The sequence below is a fragment of the Enoplosus armatus genome, chromosome 8, assembly GCF_043641665.1.
Source record: "Enoplosus armatus isolate fEnoArm2 chromosome 8, fEnoArm2.hap1, whole genome shotgun sequence".
NCBI classification, from domain to species: domain Eukaryota; kingdom Metazoa; phylum Chordata; class Actinopteri; order Centrarchiformes; family Enoplosidae; genus Enoplosus; species Enoplosus armatus.
This window is the reverse complement of record NC_092187.1, coordinates 3,168,840-3,193,736: the sequence shown is the minus strand read 5'-3', so window position 1 is coordinate 3,193,736 and position 24,897 is coordinate 3,168,840. Positions and strand designations below refer to the sequence as shown.

At 42.4% G+C, this 24,897-nt stretch overlaps 2 protein-coding genes across 2 annotated transcripts; both read right to left on the bottom strand.

The window, feature by feature from the left end:
• Nucleotides 1-369: 369 nt before the first annotated feature.
• Nucleotides 370-16,616, bottom strand: atp13a2 (ATPase cation transporting 13A2). The gene is made up of 29 exons (XM_070910188.1): nt 16,604-16,616; nt 12,908-12,984; nt 12,265-12,432; nt 11,405-11,463; nt 11,213-11,279; nt 11,039-11,118; nt 10,842-10,919; nt 10,684-10,753; nt 10,386-10,520; nt 10,212-10,278; nt 9,161-9,292; nt 8,300-8,461; nt 7,759-7,869; nt 7,549-7,595; nt 7,274-7,462; nt 6,977-7,183; nt 6,527-6,637; nt 6,106-6,262; nt 5,800-5,911; nt 5,551-5,675; nt 5,230-5,408; nt 4,303-4,395; nt 3,939-4,018; nt 3,298-3,450; nt 3,049-3,145; nt 2,148-2,371; nt 1,809-1,960; nt 1,526-1,698; nt 370-645 (listed from the first exon to the last, which is right to left on the bottom strand). The coding sequence occupies exons 1-29, from the start codon at nt 16,614-16,616 to the stop codon at nt 478-480; spliced, it is 3,486 nt and encodes a 1,161-aa protein (XP_070766289.1). The 3' UTR covers nt 370-477.
• A 1,334-nt stretch (nt 16,617-17,950) lies between these two features.
• Nucleotides 17,951-21,849, bottom strand: LOC139288987 (succinate dehydrogenase [ubiquinone] iron-sulfur subunit, mitochondrial). The gene is made up of 8 exons (XM_070910471.1): nt 21,730-21,849; nt 20,393-20,526; nt 20,208-20,293; nt 19,919-20,055; nt 19,618-19,734; nt 19,301-19,402; nt 18,485-18,607; nt 17,951-18,383 (listed from the first exon to the last, which is right to left on the bottom strand). The coding sequence occupies exons 1-8, from the start codon at nt 21,793-21,795 to the stop codon at nt 18,303-18,305; spliced, it is 846 nt and encodes a 281-aa protein (XP_070766572.1). The 5' UTR covers nt 21,796-21,849; the 3' UTR covers nt 17,951-18,302.
• Nucleotides 21,850-24,897: the final 3,048 nt, after the last annotated feature.

Sequence of the window (24,897 nt, the reverse complement as noted above, 5' to 3'; positions counted from 1 at the left end):
ACATTACATTGGCAGGCAGGTGCTTTTGTCCAAAGCGGCCAACAGAAAGTGCATTCAAACTCCAGCAATTATTTGATTTGACAGCAGTTCCAGTGAGCTCTGCGGTTTATCCAAAGTACTGTAACAAGGACACAATTTCTAGAAAAAGATGGTTTTGCTGAATATTTTAAATGGTATTTTTCAAAGCTTTGAGCACTGCAAAGAAATTCACCTCCACTGTGTTGGGAAGGAGGTGGAAATCTCAAAACCTGGACAAATAAAACCAAAATTACCTGCATGGTCAGATACCATACGAGAAAATGTTTTTGTAATTTGACTAAAACATCAACAAATCCACACACACTAAAGTTTACATAAAAATAGGTTTTATTAATAGAGGTAAACATGACTTGGAGAGTTGGGGATGTAGCTCAGACACCCACAGCATTGTTTGGCTTGGGTGACTCTGACAGTGTTGGACAGAGGGGCAAGCAGATGCTAGCTAATGCAGATGACTGTGTGATCTGTGGGGGAAAGGGTCTGATTCAGGGGCGGCCATGATGGGGAGCCAGACAGAAGGATGTTCAGACGTTTATACTGTTTCTTGGACTGACGCCTCCCGCACAGCAACCGAAGGAAGTTCAGGAAACCCACGTCTATCAGCACCTGGGGGAAAAAAACAGCAAGTGTACAGTTAACAAGGGCTTTTAGGAATATACCACGCTAAAAGAGTATTAATCTATTAATGTTTAAAACAACAGGCCTTTTCTAGAGCAGACATTTTGACTTTTCATAGCAGGAAAAACAGTGTTACATATAACGTGGAACAATGGCTTTGTTCTATTCAGCTAAATGGAATTCAGCCATCATTCAATATATTACATTTATTTACAATTTAATTTAGCTTTTCCGAATGTGACATGTCAAAATGTGAAATAGACCTATATGCTCCTAGTAATAAAGTAAGCAGATAGCATCTGGATCGGTGCTTTGAGATACACTGTGTCGAGCATTAGTAGGTGCTGAGTGTTATCTCTAGTCTCTCTTATAAATGAAGTGGCAATGTTTACTTTAGGAGCAAAGGGTGCCATTTTTGCGTAGAAGAGAGGAAACATAAGATTTGAAAAACAACTATCTCGCATCTAAAGAAATTAGGAAATGGCAGCTTCAAAAGGCAAAAAAAAGGGAGCTCTCAAAGAATTTGAGGATTCTGCTCGGAGAAGTAATCCCCACTAACACACGATGGTGCAGAGTCAGAGATGGCTGCTAACATGCACCAACATCAGTGCTTACGAAGTGAACAATGAAGTGAGAAACAAAAGCTCCAGCAGTTAGAGGAGGTAGGGGAAGTGTCAGGAGTTGCAGCAGTAAGCGTGTGTTGGCATGAGGGAATCAGCAGAGTGTGAACGCTGAGACACTTCATAAAGTTCTTTTCATGAAGAATCCCAACATCAGTCGCATCCAGACGGTCATGAATCTCATCCGGTTGGCGTTAGATTAACAATCGTCCTCAGAGGGAACATTGAAGTTTCATATCATCACTCACCTCCACGACAAAACAAATGAGTAAGTTGAGAGCAGCCACGGCGACGAGCAGCATTTTGAAGTTCATGTCAGAGATGTCGTACAGCTCAAGTATTTGGCAAGCAAGGGGCCCAGGATACACCACCAGCCAAGTCATCAGGGCAAAGAGGACAAACAGTAGACAGAGGAAAATCACTGGGAAGATGAGAAGAAGAAAAAGAAAAAAAAAATCACTTCTGAGGTCAGGGTCCTAAATCACCCCTCCAACCACAAATCATCTTCCTCGGTCATTTCTGATGACTCACCATTGTGGTAGAGAGGTTTCTTGTGAGGGTAGCCCTTGGTGACCACCACAGCCATGATGATGTACTGGAAACCTGACAATGCAAACACACCGGTGTCCTCCATGTTGGGCAGATTGGCTGTTCCAATCACTGTGGAATTGAGTGGAATATACCTAAAACAAATACAGGGGATGAGGTTTTACAGTGTAAGTGCATCAAGTGTAGATGAGGTGCTGATCCTTTTCTTATCTGAGATTTAGTGAATATAGAAACAAATATAAACCATTTATTTAGGATATTCTTATGGAAAATAAAAGCTCTTTGCAGCCGTGTGTCTTTGCAGCCCTGCTTTTCACTGACCAGTCCTGTGAGGTGGTGATGAAGAGCGCAGCCAGCTGGCCCGGGATGATCATGCAGGTGTGGATGAAGAGGCTGCCCAGGACAGGCAGCGCCAGCAGACTGGCTGGGGGTCTGCGGGGGTGCAGCTCTTTACTGGGGCCTCCTTTCCCCATCACGATGGCCAGCAGAGTCACCACAACGATGTCACAGAAGAGGAACTGCAGGTCAGCCAGGCTCGTCTTCACCTGAACACACACATCCAGAAGCCACATGTGTCATTGTAAGTTCTCTAAGCAATAAAGGCGAGGGAAGAAACATGAGCAGAACTGGTGCAACGTTTACTTAGGAAGTGAATTATTCAGGGTAAAGTTGTAAACATGTACTGAATGTGATTTAGGCCGTAATCATGCACGAAACAACAAACAAGAATGACTGAGAGCTTATGAGAAGACTGACATGCAAATTTGTTGGTGTGCAAAAGTAATGGGAGGAAGATGTTCATTATCCCAAGAAGGAAACCTCCCGGTTAGCTCAGAATGCAGAATGAACTCATTACGTCAGCAATCTGGTCAGAGCTCTTGACTTTAAGAAGAGGAGTGGATGGTTTTGCACTGATACTGCAGGAAAAACACACTGGTTACCGACATCACAGAATGTCTATCACAGCGTGGCGTTAATGGTTTCCAGCAAGTTGCTTTATCTCTAAATACTGAAAATGTCCATAATTAAGCTACCATGACACTAAGGTGACCTCTTTTCCACACCTTTATTTATTTATCTAATATTGAACACTTTGGGGTTCCACAAGATCTGGCCTAAAAATTGGCGTGGTAGCCATATGTTGAAGCAGATCCACCAGGGACCGAGCAAAGAGAGGTGGCTACTCTGAAAGTGAGGGTGCGATGAGCTCGCTGCTACTCACTGTGTAGAGGATGAGGACGGCGCAGAACTGAATGAGGCTGTACAGGGCCATGTATCTAAAGAGACTGAAGGAGGTGACCAGAGAACATCGGCCCTCTCTGCACAGACAAGGAGGAAAAATGTGTTATTATTTCTTTCTCTGCGGATACTGTGCCACAAACATTACTGGTTTGGTTGGTTTTCAAAGTCGTCGTCCGTATTCACCCTGCTTTTCGAACTTCAACACGTTTAATACCTCCTACTTCCTCACCTGATGAGCAGCGGCACGCAGCTGATGTTTTCAGTCTTGGAAGTGAAGGGTGAAGCAACGGAAGCCTCGGCTTCAGACAGGGAAACCCCGACATCAGCGGCTCTTAGGGCCCCACAGTCATTGGCCCCGTCCCCACACATGCCCACCCGGTAGCTGTAGCAATACAAGAGGGGCTCGACTAATGACAGGTGTCTTATTTAAAGTTAAGTAGTAGCCAGTGTTTAATTATCGAAATTAGAAAAACTACAAATACACTTGTGATTATAAATTTATTATGCAACCCTTAACTTCTGGTGCAACATTTTAAGTGAATTCCACAATACACAATACACTGGTATTGAGTTTAAGTATTTAACTTAATTTGCATTCCATAGGCTTCTCCACTCTGATGAGAATAATCAGTTTACAGCATTGATTTAACCACATCAAACAACCACCACAGCGTGTTGAAGCCAATGTGGAAGCTGCAGTTCCTCTAATGGCCACTAGATGCCCTTTAAAAAAAACTATGCAGAACTGCAGGGTAATGAGGGTCTGAGACAACAATTCTCTGTTGCTCTCAGTATATCTCTACTCCGTTTGATTTTCTTTCTGTTTTTCCTGTGTGTTTCCCGTCCTTCCCTTTTTGTGTCTGAACTCACTTCAGCTTCTGCAATTCCTTCACCAGCTGGGTTTTCTGGTCAGGAGTCATGCGCGCAAATACTGTGGCTCGCAGCAAAACCTGCAATGACAGCATGTCAAGAAAAGACAGAAAGAGCCCTGAGGACAATTGATCACATCTTGATTTGACTGGCTTCCTACAACCATCATCTTTGTTACTCAAATGGAAATGGTGCTTGAAATACACGGTCTGTTAGTCTGATGCCGCTGTTTGAACCAAAATATAATACAATTTAATAATTGTCCCTGTGACTGCTCCCCTAGTTGTTGTATGCATGTGTCATTGGTGCATGAGCGTGGTCCACTGTCAGAATATTCCTGCTGGGATTACATAGCGTACATTACCTTAGGCAGATACTCAGGGAAGTGGTCACAGAGGGCAGCAAAGGACTTGCCATTAATAGCCAAGTGATAGCCAAAACCACCCTGGTACAGGCCCTGAGAGGAGAAAAGACAAGTATCCAAAATGTATCCTGCCAGTTAATAAATGTAGGCCATGAATGTGCTCATGTGTGCTATTGTGATATAACTACTTAATCATTAAATATGCATGACACAACCAGTTAGTAAAATCTTGCATGTATCTACAGGAGTTTTAAAATCCTAACCGACTTTGAAATTGCGTTGCATCACGCACATAAGGAGAAACTGCACAGATGTTCATCTCTCTGATCTCAAACTCTCTCATTGGCTCTTGTGGTCCCGCTTGGAAAGTACTGACGTAATCATCCAGATTTTAACGGGACGGCCCAGAAGAGTCTGCAAACAGTTCGGGAGGTTTAAGACTGGATCTGTAAAACCCCTCATATTACCAGACAATCTGGGCCGATCATCGGTACTGACCAAGGTCCCAGACCAGATTCCTCCTCCGATTCTAGAGAGGGCCCAAAACTCCTGTGGTCTGAGCCCGGCTTTGGCTTCACGCAACACAGCTCGGGTTGTATGAGAGTGGGACCCGAAGACTATCACAGATATCACTGTTGTCTTTCAGGTCCCAGAGAATGGCTGCTTGGGAAAAGGTTCCTACTTAGTCTGACATATGTTGAAGGTCATCCCCTTTAATAATTATTACAAAGTAGCAGAATTATGGCTATAATCAAAACTGCCATGGTAATATTTTCATGTTATCACAAAGTAATATCACAGAAATGGTAAGAAAATCCTCATACAACAGAACCACCCTCTTCCCAGATGTCTGAAATATATTTTGCCCCGAGACTTAAACAGACTGAGGAGCAATGTGCTGCTGTGTTGTGTCTGAGCAGGACTCACGTGAGTGATGACCTCTACGGAGCTTTGGGCGGCAGTGGTCCCTCCGTCTTCCAGGCTGAACCTCAGGGTGGGCGTGGACTGGGCAGTGTGGGGGGTTGCATTGACAAATATCACCTTCTCATCAGACCCCATCATCCCACAGCTTTTTGCTACATTGACTGCTGTTAAAATGTTGTCCCCTATGTGAAGAAGGACAAAACAAGATTTGACGTGACGTTGATGGCATTAAGTCCAACTCCAACTTAATGCCTTAATGATAAAAACTAGGAGGTGCACAGTGTGATTCCGCTGTGGTTAATACAAATGCAAAATATATCTCACCAGTGACCATGACGCTGCGAAGGTGTGCCAGTCTCAGGATGTTAATAACCTCAGCACTCTCTGGCTTCACCAGGTTCTTCATCATCAGGAAGCCCAGGAACTGCATGTCTTTCTCTACCTCCCCCCTGCGGAAAGACACACAGCTGCATTAACGCTCACTGTCGTAGCTTGTAGATTGGGTTTGCAGTACGACTGGACATACTACACAAGTCTATGACGGAGCTTTAGAGCCACAGACTGGGTTCTCACCGTTCAATGGTCCTAAAGTCAGTGTTCTCGTCTAATGGTTTATAAGCGAGTGCGAGAACCCTGAGGCCTTCACTGGAGAAGTTGCGCAGTTTGCTGTAGAACTGCGGCGGCACTGCAAACATAAACATCCCGTTTAGTTTAAATGCAAAAGGTGTAGACACAATGCAAAATTCACTTGATTGATCTACAGGAAGTGGTGTTAAAAATATTTTCATTCTAATCACAAAAAAAAAGCTGTACTACAGTTATATATCTACACATGAAAGGAATATTATTAGTATTTATATCATTTATTAAGTTACTGACTAGTTTCTGCTCGGCAGAGGCTAGCCACCATTTCTGAGGAGCCTTTGAGGAAAGCGAGAGCAGAGCGCCCCCCACGGGCCACCGTCACCACGCTCATTCTCTGCAGTGCCGAGGAGAAGGGAAACCTCTGAACAATGGCCAACGCCTCGCTTGTGGACTGACAGCAGAATAAAAGAGAAGGATAGGAGTTGTGTATAACTGGAAATGCTAGATAGATATTGACATAGTAAACAAAGCAGACAGAGATTACACTGCTAAACTGCTGATGCACGGACTTTTCCTCATCTACATTTACCACAGTGTCAAAATATAATGCTAAGAAAGGAAGATCGATACCTAACAGCGTTACAGCGCTTACTTGACGTTTATAACAAATAAGGCCTACTGATCAGTCTATTGGAGTGATGGCTGGGACACTCACATTTCCTTGAGCTTGGAGCTGTTGAGTAGGAGGTCTCATAACAGCCAAAACTCTGTGGCCTCCAAACTCTGCATCCAGCGCTTTTCCATCTCCCTCTGGCTCCTGGAGAGTCTGTAAAATTAGACACAATGTAAAGATGTTGATTTAAATCAACATGTTACAACAGAAGTTCACAGTAAGATGAAATGTTATGAGCGGGAGAATGGATCGCCTGAGGCATGCTAAAACAAAAAGTGGTTCTTGCAAAAGAACCGTTTACTTATTCTTTAATCAGATAGTTGTTTTTTTTTTAGATAATTTTTTTAAAATTTCACATTTAGGCAAAGTTCTTGAATGGCTTCTTGTGTTTGGCTTCTTTTGTTAAATGACAAAAGGGGTTTTGTAAGTAATTAGTAAGGTATCAAAAAAAGTATTGTTTTGTATCAGTAACACAACTTTATAGTGTCATACCCAACCAGTGGACTCCACCATCTTGAGCTCCAGGGGGTCTCCAAGGGGCTGACCTCGCAACAGCGTCACAGTGTGAGAGCAGGCCAGGCTTGAGAGCATGGGCCCTGGGGGAAGAAGTCTGGGCTCTGGGACCAGCTCTGAGAAACCAGCCGGTCCCCCCTCCATCACTCCCCACACATCCAGACCCTCCTCCGTAAGAGTTCCTGTCTGGAGAAACAGAAGTACTCTAATGAAAGGCAACTTCAACAGTTCAAGCCGCCACGACTGTCCTCCACAGTTAATGGATTCCCTCCTCACCTTGTCAAAGCAGAAGATTGAGACCTTGCCACAGATGTTGATGCGTGGTGGACTGATGCAGAAGACGCCCTGGCTCTTCAGCCTGCGCTGGGCGTAGATAGTGCCAGTGGTGATGGCTGCTGGCAGAGCTGGAGGCACTGCGATGGTCACAATATCCAGGCTCTTGATGAGCAGCTCAACCCAGTTCAACTGGACACACATCCAGACACAAGTCAGTGACATCACTTCACTACATTATGACATTATCTGGTCCTTACATTGTAGCTTGCACTTACACTGGATCTGAAGAGGATCACAAAGCTGTAAATGATGCCAATAAAAGCTGAAGCAAGAAGGACAACATAAGAAAAGGTTTATTCACGTTCAATTGTTGTTGAATAATTGGTCAAAAAGGCTTGAAGTAACTCAGCTGTAGATACAGATAACATTAGCTTCTTCATACACTCTTGAAACACAATGAGTCAGGTCGCTGTTAAAGCTCCTACCAACAAAACCCAGGATGAGCAGGAACTTGGCAGAATCTTGGTAGAAGCGAAAGTTGGTTGGCTGAGGATACAAAATGGAGCTGACCAGGCTACCTTTGGCGGTGAAAAACCCTGAGGATGAGATATAAGCAGAAGAAATGCCCTGACTTTGAGAGCAAACTAGCACAGGGCATCTTTAACTTGACAACTTGACTTTAACACAGTGATCACCAAAGAATATCTGGGTTGAAGGTGCCATGTGGAGTTTTATCATAAACAAACAAAAGTTATGTTTACATTCAGTGTTTCTCACCAAAATACATGGTGCTTACCCTTAAGGTCTGACAAACATGATGAATGCATTTCCTTCCTTATCATTTGCAAAGGCAATATTCATTTGAAACATGGATTATTTACATTCATGCTTGCGAGGCACAACTGGGGCCCCACTTATAGAAAAACTGCACTGCAAAAACAGCACTACTAGAGGTCAAAATCTCCACAGATTACATTTAACTGTCATTAAATGTTACCAGCTCAGATCATCAGTTTCTCTACTCACCGGTGCTGGTGACCACAGCGACAGCGCCGCTGCCTCCTGGCCCCCCCCCTTTGGCCTGAATGAGCTGGGTGCCACAGAAGAGGGTGTGTCTGCGCTCAGTCTCTGAGCTGTACGTCCCCTCACCAGCCGGCAGTGGGGTTTTCAGCACTGGGACACTTTCGCCTGGACACAGGAATGATGAGAGCAGGTTAATACACTGACTCCTAACTGGAAGATTTAAAACAAGCTGGCGGCACAGACGGTGAAAAGAGTTGGCATCACATATTTTATGAAAACCTTCATTTGCGAATGCTTTTGTCCTGACGCTGAATTGGATTGAAGGAACAGAAATTGGAGATGAAATTGAATTTGATCATTCTAAAAACAGCATGGAAATAGAAAGTGAGTATTTTTCTAGGCTGAAATCATACAGAATTTCCATTTTGTTTCACTTCAGTTTCACTGAACACCTGTGATATGCTATTCATATCTTGAACCAGTTTGTTTTGCCACATTTACTTTATTTGGCTTTCCTTTTATCGGCCAACAATGCCAGTTTTTGTTAGGATTTGAGTGATTTGCCAGATTTAGGGTGTAAAAATGATGCATGTCCGAAGGAACATATGGGTCATATACTGAACATACATTCCTTTGATGAATCATCTCAAAAATCACTTTTGTTGGCCAATTTATGACTCTTTTTAGCCTCAACAGTTTGAAATGTGACATGGCATGGCCGGTGAGCTCTGAAAGGGTCTCATGGGCCCAGTGGTCATGGCATTTCATCAACACAAAGGGAGCAAATGACTGTACAGTTGAAAAGATAAACTATGACAAATCTCTCTGGTTACGCTCTGCCTGGCAGCAGGTGTTGTTGATCACCTGTGAGCATGCTCTCGTTGACTAGACACTCCCCAGACAGCAGGGCAGCATCACAGGGCAGCAGCAGACCCTCCTGAGGGATGATTAGACAGTCGCCGGGGACCAGCTCCTCCGAGCTCACGCACTCCTCCGCTGAACAAACACACAACACAGAGTTCTGGGTTTAATGCAGAATGATTAGAGAGAAAGTGTCTTTATAAAACAAAATTACCTCCTTACTTTTACTCACATTAACATGACATTTAGAAGAGACTTAGAAGAGGCACAAAAGCTACAAAATGTTTGTTTTTTTCAAGCAATTTTTTCTTAAAATAAATTATTTTTTTCTTTCTTAACATTCTTGCCACTTAACAATTGTTTTCCCTCATGACCACAATCTGCCATCCCACTGCATCTTTCGCCTCACAAATGCTGTGTCAGTAAGCTGAGTTGAGAATGAATGCTTTATCACCATTTTTCATACAGCTTAAAATTGCCCTGCTTTTTCTTTGCAAACAACGTTTCTGTTTACACTGAGCATTGCTCACTAAACCACATTGTGTATATTCTGGAAACAAACATGTTGAATGTTCTTTCTAATTATTTGAATCCTGCATTATTTACATCTATGTCTACTTACTTGCAGACTTCCCTTAAAAGGCCTCAAACAAAACGGTGACCCACTTGACAAACATTGCTCCATAGCTCTACTAGTGGTCACTAGTGGTTCAGCCCATTTGACTGGTAACGACATAGAGGTGGCTCCAATGCCTCTACAGAGGCCAAAGAGTTGGATATAGAATCCCAGAGAAAACTTCTAGAAACTTCTACTTAAGACTTTCACTGCTTTTAATTTTCAGTCCTGAGAAAAAGGGGAATTGAAACATTGGCCGCTCAATAGATGCACCTGTTTATGGACAACTATTATTGTCTGCCATCTCAAACGACACCTGCCTGCTGCCTTGTTCCTCTCGCAGGCTAAACGTCTTTCTGTGCCAGGTCTTTTGGTCTTACTTAGATCATTTTCTGAAACTACAAGAAATTCACGAAGAATACTTTGACAAAAACTCACTTCCTGAGCTTCTGCATATTGTGACGGTTGTGACCAGCCGGGCCATGTTGCGAAGAGTGATGCTTTGCTGTGGAGTAAAGTCAAATAAGGTTGATATAATATTATTTACATCCACATCCAGAGCTTAACACGTAACCAATTATAATCAGATGAATTATCCCACCACAGGCTCACCTTGCGGATCTCATAAAGTGAGATACTGATGGACAAAATGGAGATAATGAATATACATATGGCATAAAAATAATAACTATCAATAATCCACAGGGTGATGCTGAACAACTGGAACACATAGAATGGGTTGAGGACCTAAAGAAGCAGAAAAAAGAGACAAAAGAAAGGGGCAGGTTCATCAGTTGATACTTCACTTTTTGAATATTGGATTTTGAATAAAATATCTCTTCAAACATCCCAAACCATCACAAAAAAATGTCAATCTGAGGCAGAATTGCAGACTGATTTTCCATCTCACCTCCTCAAACAGTAGTTTCATGAAAGGCTTCACAGGCACATCAATAAGGTTGGGCCCATACATGCGTCTCCTGAAAGAATTCATGTCATGAATTACTGAGCAGTGCCCTCTGAGATGAAAGAATCTGTTTATTTCTCCATTCATGCATCCTTTCCTACCTAAAGCTCTGCTCCAGGTGACTCAGGCCCTTTTGGAAGCCATTCAGGTCCTTGCAGGTCCAGTCCTCATTGAGGACACTATAGACAAAGACAGAGGGGTTTAAGGGAAATAGTTGACTTTCTATTGTGAATCTATCGAGAACGTGAACCTAGCTGCTCAGTACTCCCAAAGGTTCCTGGTTTCCCTGTGTCAGTACCTAACACGACAGAAAGCTCCTTTCCTGTCCAGCCATATGTAGCGCAGTCCTTCAAACAGGTAGTAGCGCAGCAGCGTTTTCTGCAACACAATAAAGGTCACTTTCAGTCTGGGAAAGAAGATCCCTCGGCACATTATTCTGGCCAAAAATTCCAACCATTCACTTCTTCCTTACCTCCTCCCTGTACAGCTCAACTGTATCTCTCCATTCAGCTTCCTCCAGCTCTCCCAACACCTCCAAACTGAAAGGGACAAACCAAGTAAGCAGAGCCTATATACAGTTTTCCTTTTGTCTTTTTAACAGATATGTGCATTGTGCTAAAAGGCTAAAGGTGATGCTGTCGGAAGATAGAGACATGTAGCTGACCTGCCCTCCTCCATCTCCTCTTTGAAGACCTCCACCACATGCTGCTGGCCAAAACTGTCCTGAAGGAAAAATGACACAAATACATCTCATTGCTGGAAACTAGGCACTTGACCAATAAAGATAGAAAGCATCTAATGCAGTGAATCAGAGCATAACACAGAATACTGCCACAGACATGGACCTCTTTTCCATCTTGCACTAACATTCATGCTGGGGGATCAGAATGTCATGAGACGGAACCAACAAACAGAAAGCACTGAAGGAAAATCAAGGAATAAATATGCTTTTTTCACTCATACAAACTTTGGAAGTGGATGTTATGGCAACTGTGTAAACAGGAATATTTTAATCCACCGTTCCACCCAGGAAGTACATGTGAATCAAACAGATGGTAGGCAGCTTAGGTATTAAATACTGGTCAGAAACTGGTGAAGCAAGATGAAGTATTTACTTGACTGATATGGATTTTTGAAGGCCAATATTTTAGATTGAAGCTGAAGATTTTGTGCCACTGTATGTCAAAAATTATAAATATACAGTGTTTTCTGCAGAATTTCTCGCTAGTGTGGAAATGGACACTAAAACTTCATCAAAATAATTTACACATAACTGAACATTAAATTAATATATATGCTGGACTGAGAAACTACCATTTCAGTGCAGGTTTTATAATAGCTATGATAATAGCTGTGCTCAGTCTAATATTTTATAGACCCATTAAACAACATTAAAGGATAATGTGGGACAAAGTGATCAGCAGGTCAGTGGCAATTCTTGCAATGCTAAGAGAAATCCAGTTTCAGCAATAATGCCAGGTGTCAGGTGGGTTTTAAATCTGAGTAGAAATCAATTTTTCTCACTCTTATTAGCAGAATATCTGCCAAAGCCAGAGGGCAGGAGCAGCAGCGAGCGAGGACAGCAAGCCGCGGGCGCCAGTGAAAGACAATCAGGAGGAGTCCCAAGGACAGCACGGCAGCCAGGCGACACAACCACACCCGCCAGCGCACCCACTTATAGCCCTGAACATCCTGGTGGGGCAAAGGAGTCAGACAGTCCATTCAGATTCAAACAGAGGTTCATTTTCATACAGCTGATTATCTTATCAGCACCCATACTACATGATAAAAAGCCACGTTGTGAAAGCAGCTTGTTTTGTTTTCAACAGTGAACCAAATCTGACAGAAAATATAAACAACCACTGATTCCTCTATTTTTCTAAATATAACAAAGGGTATATAGAAGCCCATGCACGTGTATAAGTTCTACATCTACAGCTGACAGGTGTCAATGTAAGTTTTCACACCGCATCAACAAGTGAAGCACACCACTACCGCTTCAGCATGTCCATCTGTCAACAAACACACTTTACTTACATTAGACATATTTTCCCAGTTTTTAATCTTGCCTTTTCTTGTCCATATCTAACGCTTGGTTGCAAACATAACCTGCCACACTTCTGGCCACTGTCGGCTTAGCGGAAAACACTGTGGAGGTTCTTATTACCATGTGTGATTCAGGACTGAGCAGGGGGTCTCGTGGACTGGGCGAGGGGAGTCCGCTCTGTGGCTCCACCACACTACCTGCGGAACAGACAAACACAACAACGAATTGAGCAGCACAGTACACACCCTAAATGTCAACATTAACCAAACACACACTTCAAAGCTCTAGTTGAGTCCACGTTGCAAATTGCAATTTTGCAATCACACATTTTGTATGAACTCAGTGGTGAAAGATAAAAACATGGCAGGTTTTGTCTGTGCAATGCGGTCTAAACTGGACTGAGGGGATCTCATGCTTCACGACCAAGTTCATCAGACACCCCTTAAATTTTACAGCACTACATTTATAGTCTGGGTCAGTGTGGTAAAAAACTTAAACTGTTTTTGGATGTTCAGCTCAATTAATACCAACCCTAAGCCCCACAGTAATTCTAGTGAAAACAAAGAGGATACAGTACAAATGGTGGGAGATTCCAGAGTTACCATAAGCTGTAATAAACACACACCTGAGTAGATGGAAACACTTTGAGCTCCTCTAGAAACATTAACTTTTAAGGGCTACAGAGGAGAGTAAAATATCCCATAAAGTAGTATATGGTTGCTATAAACTCATAGTTAAGCGCATATATAAATAGTATACAATAACCGAGGAGATAAAAAAAAAAAAAAAAAAAAATAGCATAAGGTGCAGTAAAGTAAGCTGCCTGTGTAGACAGATGGCTGCTTCCGCTTCCAAATATCTGGAAAATATCGAAACAAAACCAACTTCCTTCATATCAAAACGCATTTGCGGAAGAAACTGAGCTTACCGTCAACTCGACACCGCAAGTCTGAAATAAATATTTGCCCGAAATGATAGAGATATCGTGCGGAGCGAGCTAACTCCCGTGCTGTCGCCGGTGACTCCCGCCGTGCAGGTCTGCTGCCGCAGCTCTCCTCTTCTTCTTTTTTACCTGCGTGCGCTGCCTCGAGCGTCTGATACCTGACGACTATACTTGTTTGACCGGCTTTTGAGGCAAATCTGGCACACGAGCCCCCGCGGCCATTTCTGACGACGAAGACACCGAGAAGAAACCGAGAAGAAACCGAGAAAGGCGGGAAGAAAGGCGATTTAATGCGTTTAACACACTCACTTCACCGTTGCCACGGCAGTTGAAGGTGGCTGCACGCGCTTACAGGACACGTAAAACACATGATGCCTGTATATCTATTTTTTTTTTATATTTTGTCTGTTTAATATTATTAATTCGTGGTTCCTCATAAAAAAAATGGCGACACCAAACACCTGGTAGGAAAGGCAGACGATTCAACATGATGGCATAGTTGGATGAAGGTAGGTAAACCTTTTACTCTGGCTTGGCACCAAACGTCAACATCAAGTACTCGTTAATATAATAGTGTCCTCATAACAAGAGATGATGTTTGTTGTGAAGGACACCAGCATGTATGTTAATATGTATTATTTGTGCCCTGTAGCTGGTGACCTACTTGTTGCTCTTGTATTGTGGCATTAATCTGCATGCAGAGTACAATAAAGCCATCTCTTTTTTTTTCATTCTGCACATGGTTGTAGTGTAATCATGTGAAAGCTTATCAAGGCGAATGTTATTTTGCCAAATCACATGCTTGCTTTGTTCTAACTAGGCCAATCTCTACCAAAAGCAGCCCAAAAAAGTTATCAGGTCTGCAATCACACCCCACTGGTTTTTGAGTTCACAGTCATTCAGCATGGTTTGCTGTGTCTCTTGACTATTTGAACCAGTTTAAAGACAATAAAGCTACACCCTGGCAGCCATTATTTCCTTAATGTCTAAAGTGGTATTGAATTTCAGCTGGTTTCAAATAACCAGTTCATTCACATGCCTTGTCTAAATAGACTCAACACACACAGGAATGCCAGGCATCTGAAAGTCATAATTATGCCCCTTTTTAAATTACCCTTGTCCCAAGCATCAATCAATCAATCAATAACTGTTCAAAGGGCCACCTACATTTGGAGGAGAGAAGGACTTCCAACAAGGCCAACGTGGATATAGGGGATATTATGTCCCTACAAACATGACTTAAGGAATCCTGCTCTGTCCAGTCAGCTAGGGATTACCCTAAGAGAGACCAGGCTTTCGGTTTCATCTTCAACCAGAACATTACACAGAGCAATCTTTCTGCAACGTCAAACAAGGGAAATGAGTATGCACAAATGACTAGACACAAGACTGTCATCTGAGCTGAGGATGCAAAAAACAACGGCAAACCTCAAATAGCACAACATCTACAGGCTATGCCAAGGCCAACAGCCTGTACACTCAATGGTTTGGTGGGATGGCCTGACACCTACAGTACCTGGCTCTATTAAGTCATAGTCTTTGCAACTTTGGTAGATCATCATAGCAGCCTTAGCAACTGTAGAGGCAGTAGTAGCAGATCAAGAAGTAGGGACAGCAGCACTAGTAATGTCTATTGACCAGAATATTTGAAAATTTAAAGCTGCTCTAATCTATATTTCTATATCAATAATGGGTCACATGGTTATGTATGATAGGAAAGGGTTCGGTCGTGTTGATGAACCCAAAGAGAATTATCACCCATCTCTGCAGCTCCCCTCAGCTCTACTGAGCGTTTCAGTGTCTTTCAGCTCATTGTTTTGGTTTTACGGCCGCAACTTTACTGCTTTGGTTCAATCTCACAGCTCTCATCAATGTCCAATCAATTTCCAGCTGCAGCGGACAGCTGTTTTCAGCTGGAAAAAGCTTTAATGAACACTGTAGGTTGCCTGCCCAGCACCAAACTACAGGCAAATATAGCAACTAGCTGGTGAACATTGTGGAGTACGGACTGAGCAGGACATTTTACAGTTAAATATAAACTTGCCAGTTCTCTCTGGAGACCTGTTTGCCATTTCTGCACTTTCTTGTTACTTATCGGGCTGTGCATACACGCCGATACTGACATATCTGCTATAAGCTAAGGCAGATTTATTGGTTGGGCTCCAGTAGTGCTTGTATTAGCACCTGTATTAGCAGTAGTGAGGCAGTAGTGAGGTCTGTGGATTATCTAGACCAACAGGGACAGTGTTTCTGAAAAGAGATAGGCCTAGATGCTGAATTTAAAGGTCACTGTATCAAAATGAAATGCCTCCCACCTCCATTGTAATGGGGAGGAAGCAGAGACGGATGTCACTATCAGCTGTGCAAATAAAACCAAAACATCAACTTGGCTTGAAACAAGTTCAGACCACTAGAGGTCTGAAGGTGAGAACATGTTGATCTTTTCCTGTAATTTAAAATGAAGCGACCCTTTAAACCCAATAAATGATGGAATGAATTAATGCTTAATAATTGCTTTGATCAAAATAAGTTATTTTCCTAATTGGTTGCCTAATGGTGATAGTTAAATTAAGGTCTTAGCAAAAGTTAAATGAACTAAGCTTGTTTTTCCCAACACGACAACATACAGAGCTAGCCACTGCTGATTGTTATGGTTTTACCGAACAAAGAGAAGAGAAAATGGCAGCTCATTACTTTGACAGTTATTGCTTTGACACCTGCCGTCAGTCAACATTTGTGAGCACAGAACAGGCTTCAGCACGGCAAGCTAACGCCGTTGGCTGGTGTTTGCTAACGGTTAACGTTGACAAACACACATGTGTCGCCGCTCTCTGGAGGGTTAACGTCATTTAATAGCATTCAGAAACACTCACCACGCCTGTCCATCTTCTGGTCACGATGACAGCCTCCACATTACCTGCTTTCACACCATCGTTACCTAAATGACAGTCTTCCAACCAGACATAAACAGCTTCTTTCAAAACATCTCGTCCGCTACCCCCGGACTCCACCGTCCTACGGGAAGTCACATGGTCCAAAATAGTCACAAGCGCGCACATGTGTGGAAACACCGTCACACTAATGTCAGCCAGCTGTATTGGTATCTGACAACAAATAGCAGATCATTTATCTACATAACAAGATATTTAATGGTTCCGTTTTGTTCTGACAGACCCCTATAAAAGTTTTATTAAATATTTCATATCAGAAGGCTTTAAAACTTCATTATAAGCCATTTAGAAGAACAGCTTTTGGGTTGCTTGTTCGTGAATCCCTCCGGCTGGGGTTTATCCTCCTTTTTGAAAAGAGAGAAATTATTTGCATCAACTGTAATATTAACATTGTTACTGTAGAGCCCCTGTTTATATGCAACTGGTCAGTCATTTCCACCCAAACCACTACTAGTTTGGTATGTTTCTTTCTCAGAATTCTGGCTGTGGTACCCAGGTTTCTCTTATTCCTGTAACCCAGTTGGCTTTAATGTTTACATTATGTTTAAGAAGTTACTGCAGAAAGCTGGGAAGAGTCTTCATTTCATGCATGGTAATATACTTCCCACCAAGGTTCCTTAAGCCATTCTCACAAACAACGAATGAACTAATAGTGACCACATCCTAATAGACCCTTTTTTTCCCACGGCAGACATGTTGACTTGTCAAAGCAGAAAAAGGCACAGATAAATGTAAATAAGATTATGTTTAAAGATGGTTCATTCCATTAAGTGTCCCAGTAAGCCAAGTCCATCCATTTAGCTCCTTCAGTTTCAGGCTCCTGGTATCACTGGGACTCTGGAGTAGAATAGCGGCATCCTTAATGCTCTGATTAACACCTTCTACTTTTTCTACTATGGCCTGTTACGCATGCACAAATAGCATCTTCTCTTTAGGCTTTGACTGGATCTTGTTCTCATTGTAACAACATATGCACTTTATTATCATAACATGAGACCAAATCATCTCATTATAAAAACCTATTTGAGATAAGTTGTTGTTATAACAAGACCAGTTTCAACGAGACATCTCTTTAGATAATCTAATGAGATTAGTTGGTATCTCATTACAACAAGAAGAAAGCCATAGAATTAAAGTATCTTGTTATAATAAGCCTTTTATTTGTGTGTGGGGCCTGTATGGCAATTAAAAATGTCTCATTAGTTCCTCCAATATTGTTCATTACAATGTAAAACAAAAAACATATTTCACCTCCATTATGAGTCCAGCACATCTTTAATGAACACATATTTAAATATTTACAGTCTGAGTACAATTTCATGAGCTTTCCCTAAAGAGTAAATACAGAGCCTAGTATTTTCACCATGCAGAGAAGTAGCAGAAATGTGGTCTAACATGTTGATTCACTCAAAATATTTTGCTTACCCTTTTCTCACACTTTCCTGTCTTCCGTGTCCTTATACAGTCACACTCACACACATCCACACACTCACATTGCACACTCGTGAAAATCATAAAAAGGTGCTGATGCAGGCAAAAGTTCCTGGTTGACTCTTCTCTTCCTCTTAACTTAGTTCAAGGTATTTTTAGTGGATGTTGAGCCGGCTGGATTTTCACATGTTCATGAAGCTGCCGCTTTCTTCTCTTTGTAAGTCGCCATCATTTTCTTGATCTCTGCAATGGCCTTTCCAGGGTTCAGTCCCTGTGGAGTAGTGTGTCAAACAGACAGTGAGGAACTAGAACTCTATTAACTCTGCCAGAGAATGTGTGCGCATGTGTGTGTGTGAATGTTTTTTAAAATACCTTGGGACAAGTCTTCGTGCAGTTCATGATAGTGTGGCAGCGGTAGAGAGAGAAGGGGTCCTGAAGTTTGGACAGACGTTCCTCAGTGAATTCATCACGGGAGTCAATCATCCACCGGTATGCCTGTGGTATGATAACACAGCTGTCGTCTGTTCTTTGCTTCATCATGAATCATTTTATGTACACATTTTTCATGTTGGTAAGTCGGTCAAAAACTTTGGTCCAGAATTAAAATGTCTTGAAAACCACTGCTTGCCATGAAATTTGGAAAGACACTCATTGCCTTCGTTGGATCGAGCACCACTGCCAGGTTAAATTTCCCACATGTCCAGAACTTCAGCTCATGACATGATTTCCTCTTAAACCTCTGAATTTGCATCATGAGTTTTAGAGGAATCACTTCATGAAAGCTGGAAAAATGCTGAATGTAACACCAACATCACGGCATAGTTGATGTTAACTCTAACGTCAGCAAAGAGCTCAAAGCGCAGGTGAGCCTTAGTACAGCTGAGGCTGTTAAAGTACACCTAAGTGTGAGATGTACAAAATGGCCACCGACCAGAGGTAAATCTGATTAAATAATAAAAACATGGCCTTTGCTCTGGCCCCACCCTCGGGCTAAACATCACATTATTTGCTTCACTATTTTCTTCCACCCAATGACTGGTTTTTGGTTTGTCATGTGCATTACAGCCTCACAAGGCCCAAAGTGTGGCTCTGGAATTTTGTTCCTGTTACCACATTTAATATTATTGGGACACGCATCTCATAACTAAATATGATGAAGATAAATGCTCTATAAGTGTTTTTACCCACCTGCATTAGGACAGCTGGTCCCAGGTATTTGTCTCCGTTCCACCAGTAGCTGGGACAGCTGGTGCTGCAGCAAGCGCAGAGGATGCACTCATACAGGCCGTCCTGACGAGTAAAGAAGAACAGCTTATTCTGACGGCCTCTGTGGTTCTCTATGACGCCACAGGCAAATCATAATGCTATCATTACAATTGTAGTAGTACATCGAACATTTCGGCCTAGTGATGAAATGAGCACTGTGGCAAAGACATGGACACCTCCAATATGGCTGACAAGACTATGCTATATCATTTGTGTGAAGTAAGAATTGGTTTATTTACCAGTTTTTGTCTGTCCTCCACCGACTGGAAATACTGCTCCTTTCCTTCTTCAGCTTCATCCTTCTTTTTTAGGTAGGGCTCGATGGACTTGTACTGTGCATAGAAGTTGCTCATGTCCTGGTGGAAATCATACGAGGGAGAACTCATAACAGGCCCCAAACAACCAGTAAATGCACCATATATGATTCTATTATTCCTTTTTTTAATTCATGCTACTTTCTTATTTCTAGTTCATGAACATCTGCTACAGCACTTTCAAATATGGCTATGGAAATAAACGTTCTACACTTGTAGTACTTACAGGCACCAGATCTTTGACCACATACATGTGTGGGAGCGGGTATATTTTGGTCGGTTTGCTTGTGTTGCTGTCAATTTTATTAAGGCATGCCAGCGTGTTGCCTCCATTTATGTTCATGGCACATGAGCCACAGATACCTGAAGAAATAAACAAACAATGGGTCACTGAAATCTGGCCAAGAGGTTCACTCAAACAGACTTGTTAATGTGGTTCATTTGTTTTTAATCTGAGTGGATACTGTTTACATTATTATGGGGCAAGTTGAATCAAGAGGTTCTTCGTTTCTTACCCTCACGGCAGGAGCGTCTGAATGTGAGTGTGGGGTCAATCTCGTTCTTGATCTTAATGAGGGCATCCAGAACCATTGGACCACACCTATATTAAGAGGAACGTGTCAGTAGATTATGGCATTGAGTCTGTTAATGTAGAAAGTAAAATACGACTCAATAATGTTCTGTTCATGACATGACTCACGTGTTGAGATCAATGTCATATGTCTGCATTCGTGGTTTGTCTCCGCTGGTGTCAGGGTCCCAGCGGTAAATCTGGAACTTCTTGATCCTGGGTTCAGGAGCGGGGGCGGCGGCAGTCTGAGCGTACCGCACCATCTGTATCACAGATAATAAACAACACAGGCAGCACATGTGAATCACAGGGAAGTATCAAATGGAGATGCTGCAGTAGGTATAATTCATGACACTTTTTCAATTTTGAATTCCACCAGGTATTTTCTTATTTTATCTCTTCCACTTAAGCTTTCTTTCTTTCAGATAAGAGTAAAATAAAGAGCAATAAAAGCAAGAGTTATGCACAAAAAGAACACACCGTAATGTGACCTTGTTGCTAATTATGTCTACCAAGGCTAAAATAGGAAGCACTTGGTAATTCTATCCTGTAACACCAGAGGATACAAGTAATACATCAACTCATACAAACAACAATAACACTATTAGTATTTCCCAAATCTAAGAAACACAATTAGTACTTTACAGTAGAATGAAGAGGCAGACTAACATAATAAAACAAAACAGGTACCATAAGATCAAAACAACCAAAATAATAAAAATCAGTCCAATAAAAGCCTTTAAAAACATTTCATGAATATTACAAAACATAATGTGGATATTTGTCAAATGTAAAAAATACACTTAATTAATATTAATATCATTACATAGTATGTTTTGGGCCCAGTTCAATTTAATACTGTTTACTCCTTTTGCATAGGATGGTGTAGAGTCTCCCTCTAGTGGTAGCCTGGATGAACTGACATGAATGTGTTACATCACTGTACAGTCGCCGGTTACCTAACTGACTCTTTCAGGTCAATGAAAGATGGACTTAAGCACAATAACTCAAATATTTCTATGGAGTTGTGAGAAGTAAACACATGTCTGTGTACCCTTACTGCAAAAACAAACTTGATATGAGTCTTTAATAGGAGGTGGGAGTTGCACAACAGCTCGGCTCATTCACAAAGGACAGGTTTACTGAGCGGTGAGTATAAAGACAATGAAACGTGGACTGTTTTGCTAAATGTAAATGTCTACTAGTCTCATTCGCATATTACAGTGAAGCATATAGAACAGGCTTCTTCAATGTTCTGTCACATTTACACACACACACACACACACACGGGAGCAAGGTGTGTCAGGTTATGTCACTGTTGAGATGGTAGACTGTAGCCTCGCATTAGCTTAACAGTCAATGCATCAACACAGACCACCAATTTGTTCACATAACGTCACACATTTCTAAAAGTAGCCCATGAGGCACGTCCGTTGTGATACTGAATAAAGTTGTTTTGTACTCACCACCATCACGCCAGAATTCCTAATAGCCAAAACATTTCGACTCAAGGCAACACAGACCGCCGACATCTTTCTGACTGGACGTGTTTGACGGTAACTACACTACAGAAAGGACGAGGAGGCTCACCGACGGCTCACTTTTGTCTCAACTACCCCTGTACGTAAGCTGTAAGCTCCGCCCTCTGTATGCATTCACGTGACGTCAGGCACATTGGGGCGCGCCATGGTTGTTGCATTCACGAGCTCCCACCCAGCTCTTTCATCCGTCCACCGGACCACAGACAGGCACGCAGACAGTTTGTGCTGCAGCAGGGGGACGTGTGAGAATAAGATGAGCAACAAGCATGAATGTGGCACCGGTCGTGTTTCCATATAGAAACACACGCTTCACCTAACTGGGCCGCGCATGTACACTTTCGTCCAAGAGTACAATATATAGCCGACAGTACCTGAAGGCGCCACACGTGAGAGCCTGTTTCGCAACTCTCATTGCTGGGAACGAGGGTCAGTTACATATGTATCCATAATGACAACATACAGTGCTATGTTGGTGGTATGTCCAATTCATTTTCACTGGGTTATGATTATAATGATTACAAGTTTGCCTTGAGCCTATCTGCCAATTGTTTTTGTTTCATGATAGTGAAGTTACATTTTGTCAACCCTTTCCTGAATGCATTCCATATTGGGATATATTTTCATCCTGAACATTTTTCTTATTCATTTCTTCTTTGTCTCAGTATGTAATTTATCAGGCCACCCTAATGAAGAACCAAGGATTTTTTTTATACTTGTCGTGCAGTGTTACTCAATCTGTCCTTGACCCATCCATTTTAAAATATGTTATGTAAAACATATATGATATTTGCTGTTCTGCTGCAATTTCTGTTTTAAGTTAAGTCTCAAATAATATTAACTGCCACTGTTGATAGATCCCTTGCTGTATGTTGCGTCCATAAAGGCCAATTAAAGAGATAGGAGCTGTGTGGTTGTATTATGTCTCTATTATGTCTATATTATGTATGTATTACAGTGATGTAATAAGTGCCAGTCTGCTCTCATTTGATATGCATGACATCGCTGGGACAGAAATGTACACAATGAGCTATTCTGGTGGTAATGAATGTGAAGGTCGAGGGAGAAACCAATGTACTCGTGTAGATTTTAATCTATTCAGTGATCTTTGTTCACATGGTCAATAAAATTGAACATTCACTACTGACTCTCCAGGTTAGAAATAAGCCGTACTCTCATCTGTGATATTAGTGTACACAATACCTAAACACATCCCTGGCTCCGGCCCTAAATATGTCACACCCCTATTGTTCCATTGGAGAAAATGTTGTCTGATGTTATTTATTTTGCTCTGAATTGTAAAACTGTATATCTATCAATCACACAAATAAACCAAGGACCCCCTGGACTTCACAGTGACAATACATGTTAAGCAATGAGCATGGATGCATTGGACAGTATCAGATCCAGCCTGAAGCCTGCAGTGATTTTATCTTGTCATATTTTCAGAATAAAAGCATTAAATTACTCACCTGAAAGAATAATTCTTAGCACTCCACACAACGACACATCTCCGTGTAGAAAACATCTCACGTCAGTTTTTTCTGGTTATGATTTCTTTATTTGCATGCTTTTTTTTTTTTGCATTAAGGTATAAATAACAGGGCATATAAACAACAATAAAGGCGGTGAATGGGACAATTTGTACAATTTATAATTTGATCAAGCATAAATTCCTCCTCCCTCTTTCATCCCTTTCACCTTATATAAAACGCTGCCCAAAGCTATTGATATTCGTCAATACTTCATTTTGAAGGGTTCAACCGGAAGTGTGCCCTTCCAACACGGTCCAACAAGCATGTGCTGAACCACCACAGCGGAGGCACTGAAACTCAAACTGCAGCCTGTCGCTCCAACGGCACGGCAGAGAGGCAGCATGTCGTGGCTCTTCGGCTGGAGGAAGGGCTCCGGGTCGCCGCCGACAGCGGCTGCTCCCGCTGAAGGGGCCGGGGGGGCACCAGGAGGTCCAGGGGGAAACAAGCCCGGGGATAAGTGGAGTAACTTTGACCCGACGGGTCTGGAGAGAGCTGCGAAAGCTGCGAGGGAGCTCGACAAATCACGTGCGTACAAACTTTACCAGCAGTTAACGAATGCACTTGCTGTCTTTTCTTATTTCTCTGCTATTTTTTTTTTCTCCAGTAAGTCCAGTATTTCTTTACTGGACTGGACAAACTTTCCCATTTTGGCACGTTGTGTTCTTTCCGGACGAGAGTCCCTCGTGCCGAATTCCACACAGAAGGTTAAGCTGAAAGTTAAGTGTCTTAACTGACGCATGTGCACACTTTGAACATCATGTTGCGTGAGCTCTGCTCAACTGTCGGGTGGCATTCTTCAATTCGGCGTACATTTATCAGACTCAGCAGCACAGTACAGATACACATTTGAACTTTTAAAGCTGCTCCGCCGGACACCGGGCCGGACAGGGCCTGGCAATTTTGACCGGGCTGCCTCAATGAAATGTTTCGCCTTAATGTGATGTATGCCGAGAGTTCTGAACTTGCTGCAGACACTTGCTACCAGTGTGCCAGCCTGTTTGACCTCCACACAGTCTGCAGCAAAGTTAGATAGATTTTGGTGGGCGTGTCAGGGAGAAGGAACAAAGTGTCCCTGCTGAGCTCACCCCCTCACCTGTCTGCTCCCTTCATGTCAGTATGTGCACATGAACATGCTTACTGCTGTTCACTGCGTGGGGGTCAAACACAGCACATGTTTTTATATTTATTTTCTTTTCATTTCAGAACAGCGTACACTGTGTGCACCGACATGTTTGTTTTGAACGATGGCTTCTTCATTCACCTTTCAAATCTCTTGCCTTGCTCTCTACAAACAGGCTCAGTTCCGCATCATCTTGTGATGGCTGTTTTAAAGTATATTATACCCAAAAGTGTAACCGTAAATGTCCTGGTGGGTAAGATGCAAATAGTTGAATCAATAAAGCCGCATCACTCACTGTTGTTTCCCATTTATTTCAACAGGACATGCCAAAGAAGCGCTGGCACTGGCTCGTATGCAGGAGCAGACTGTGCAGCTGGAGCACGAGAGCAAAGTAAAAGTAGGTGCCTCTGGTGCGATTGTGTGATCCGCTGATATTCTGAT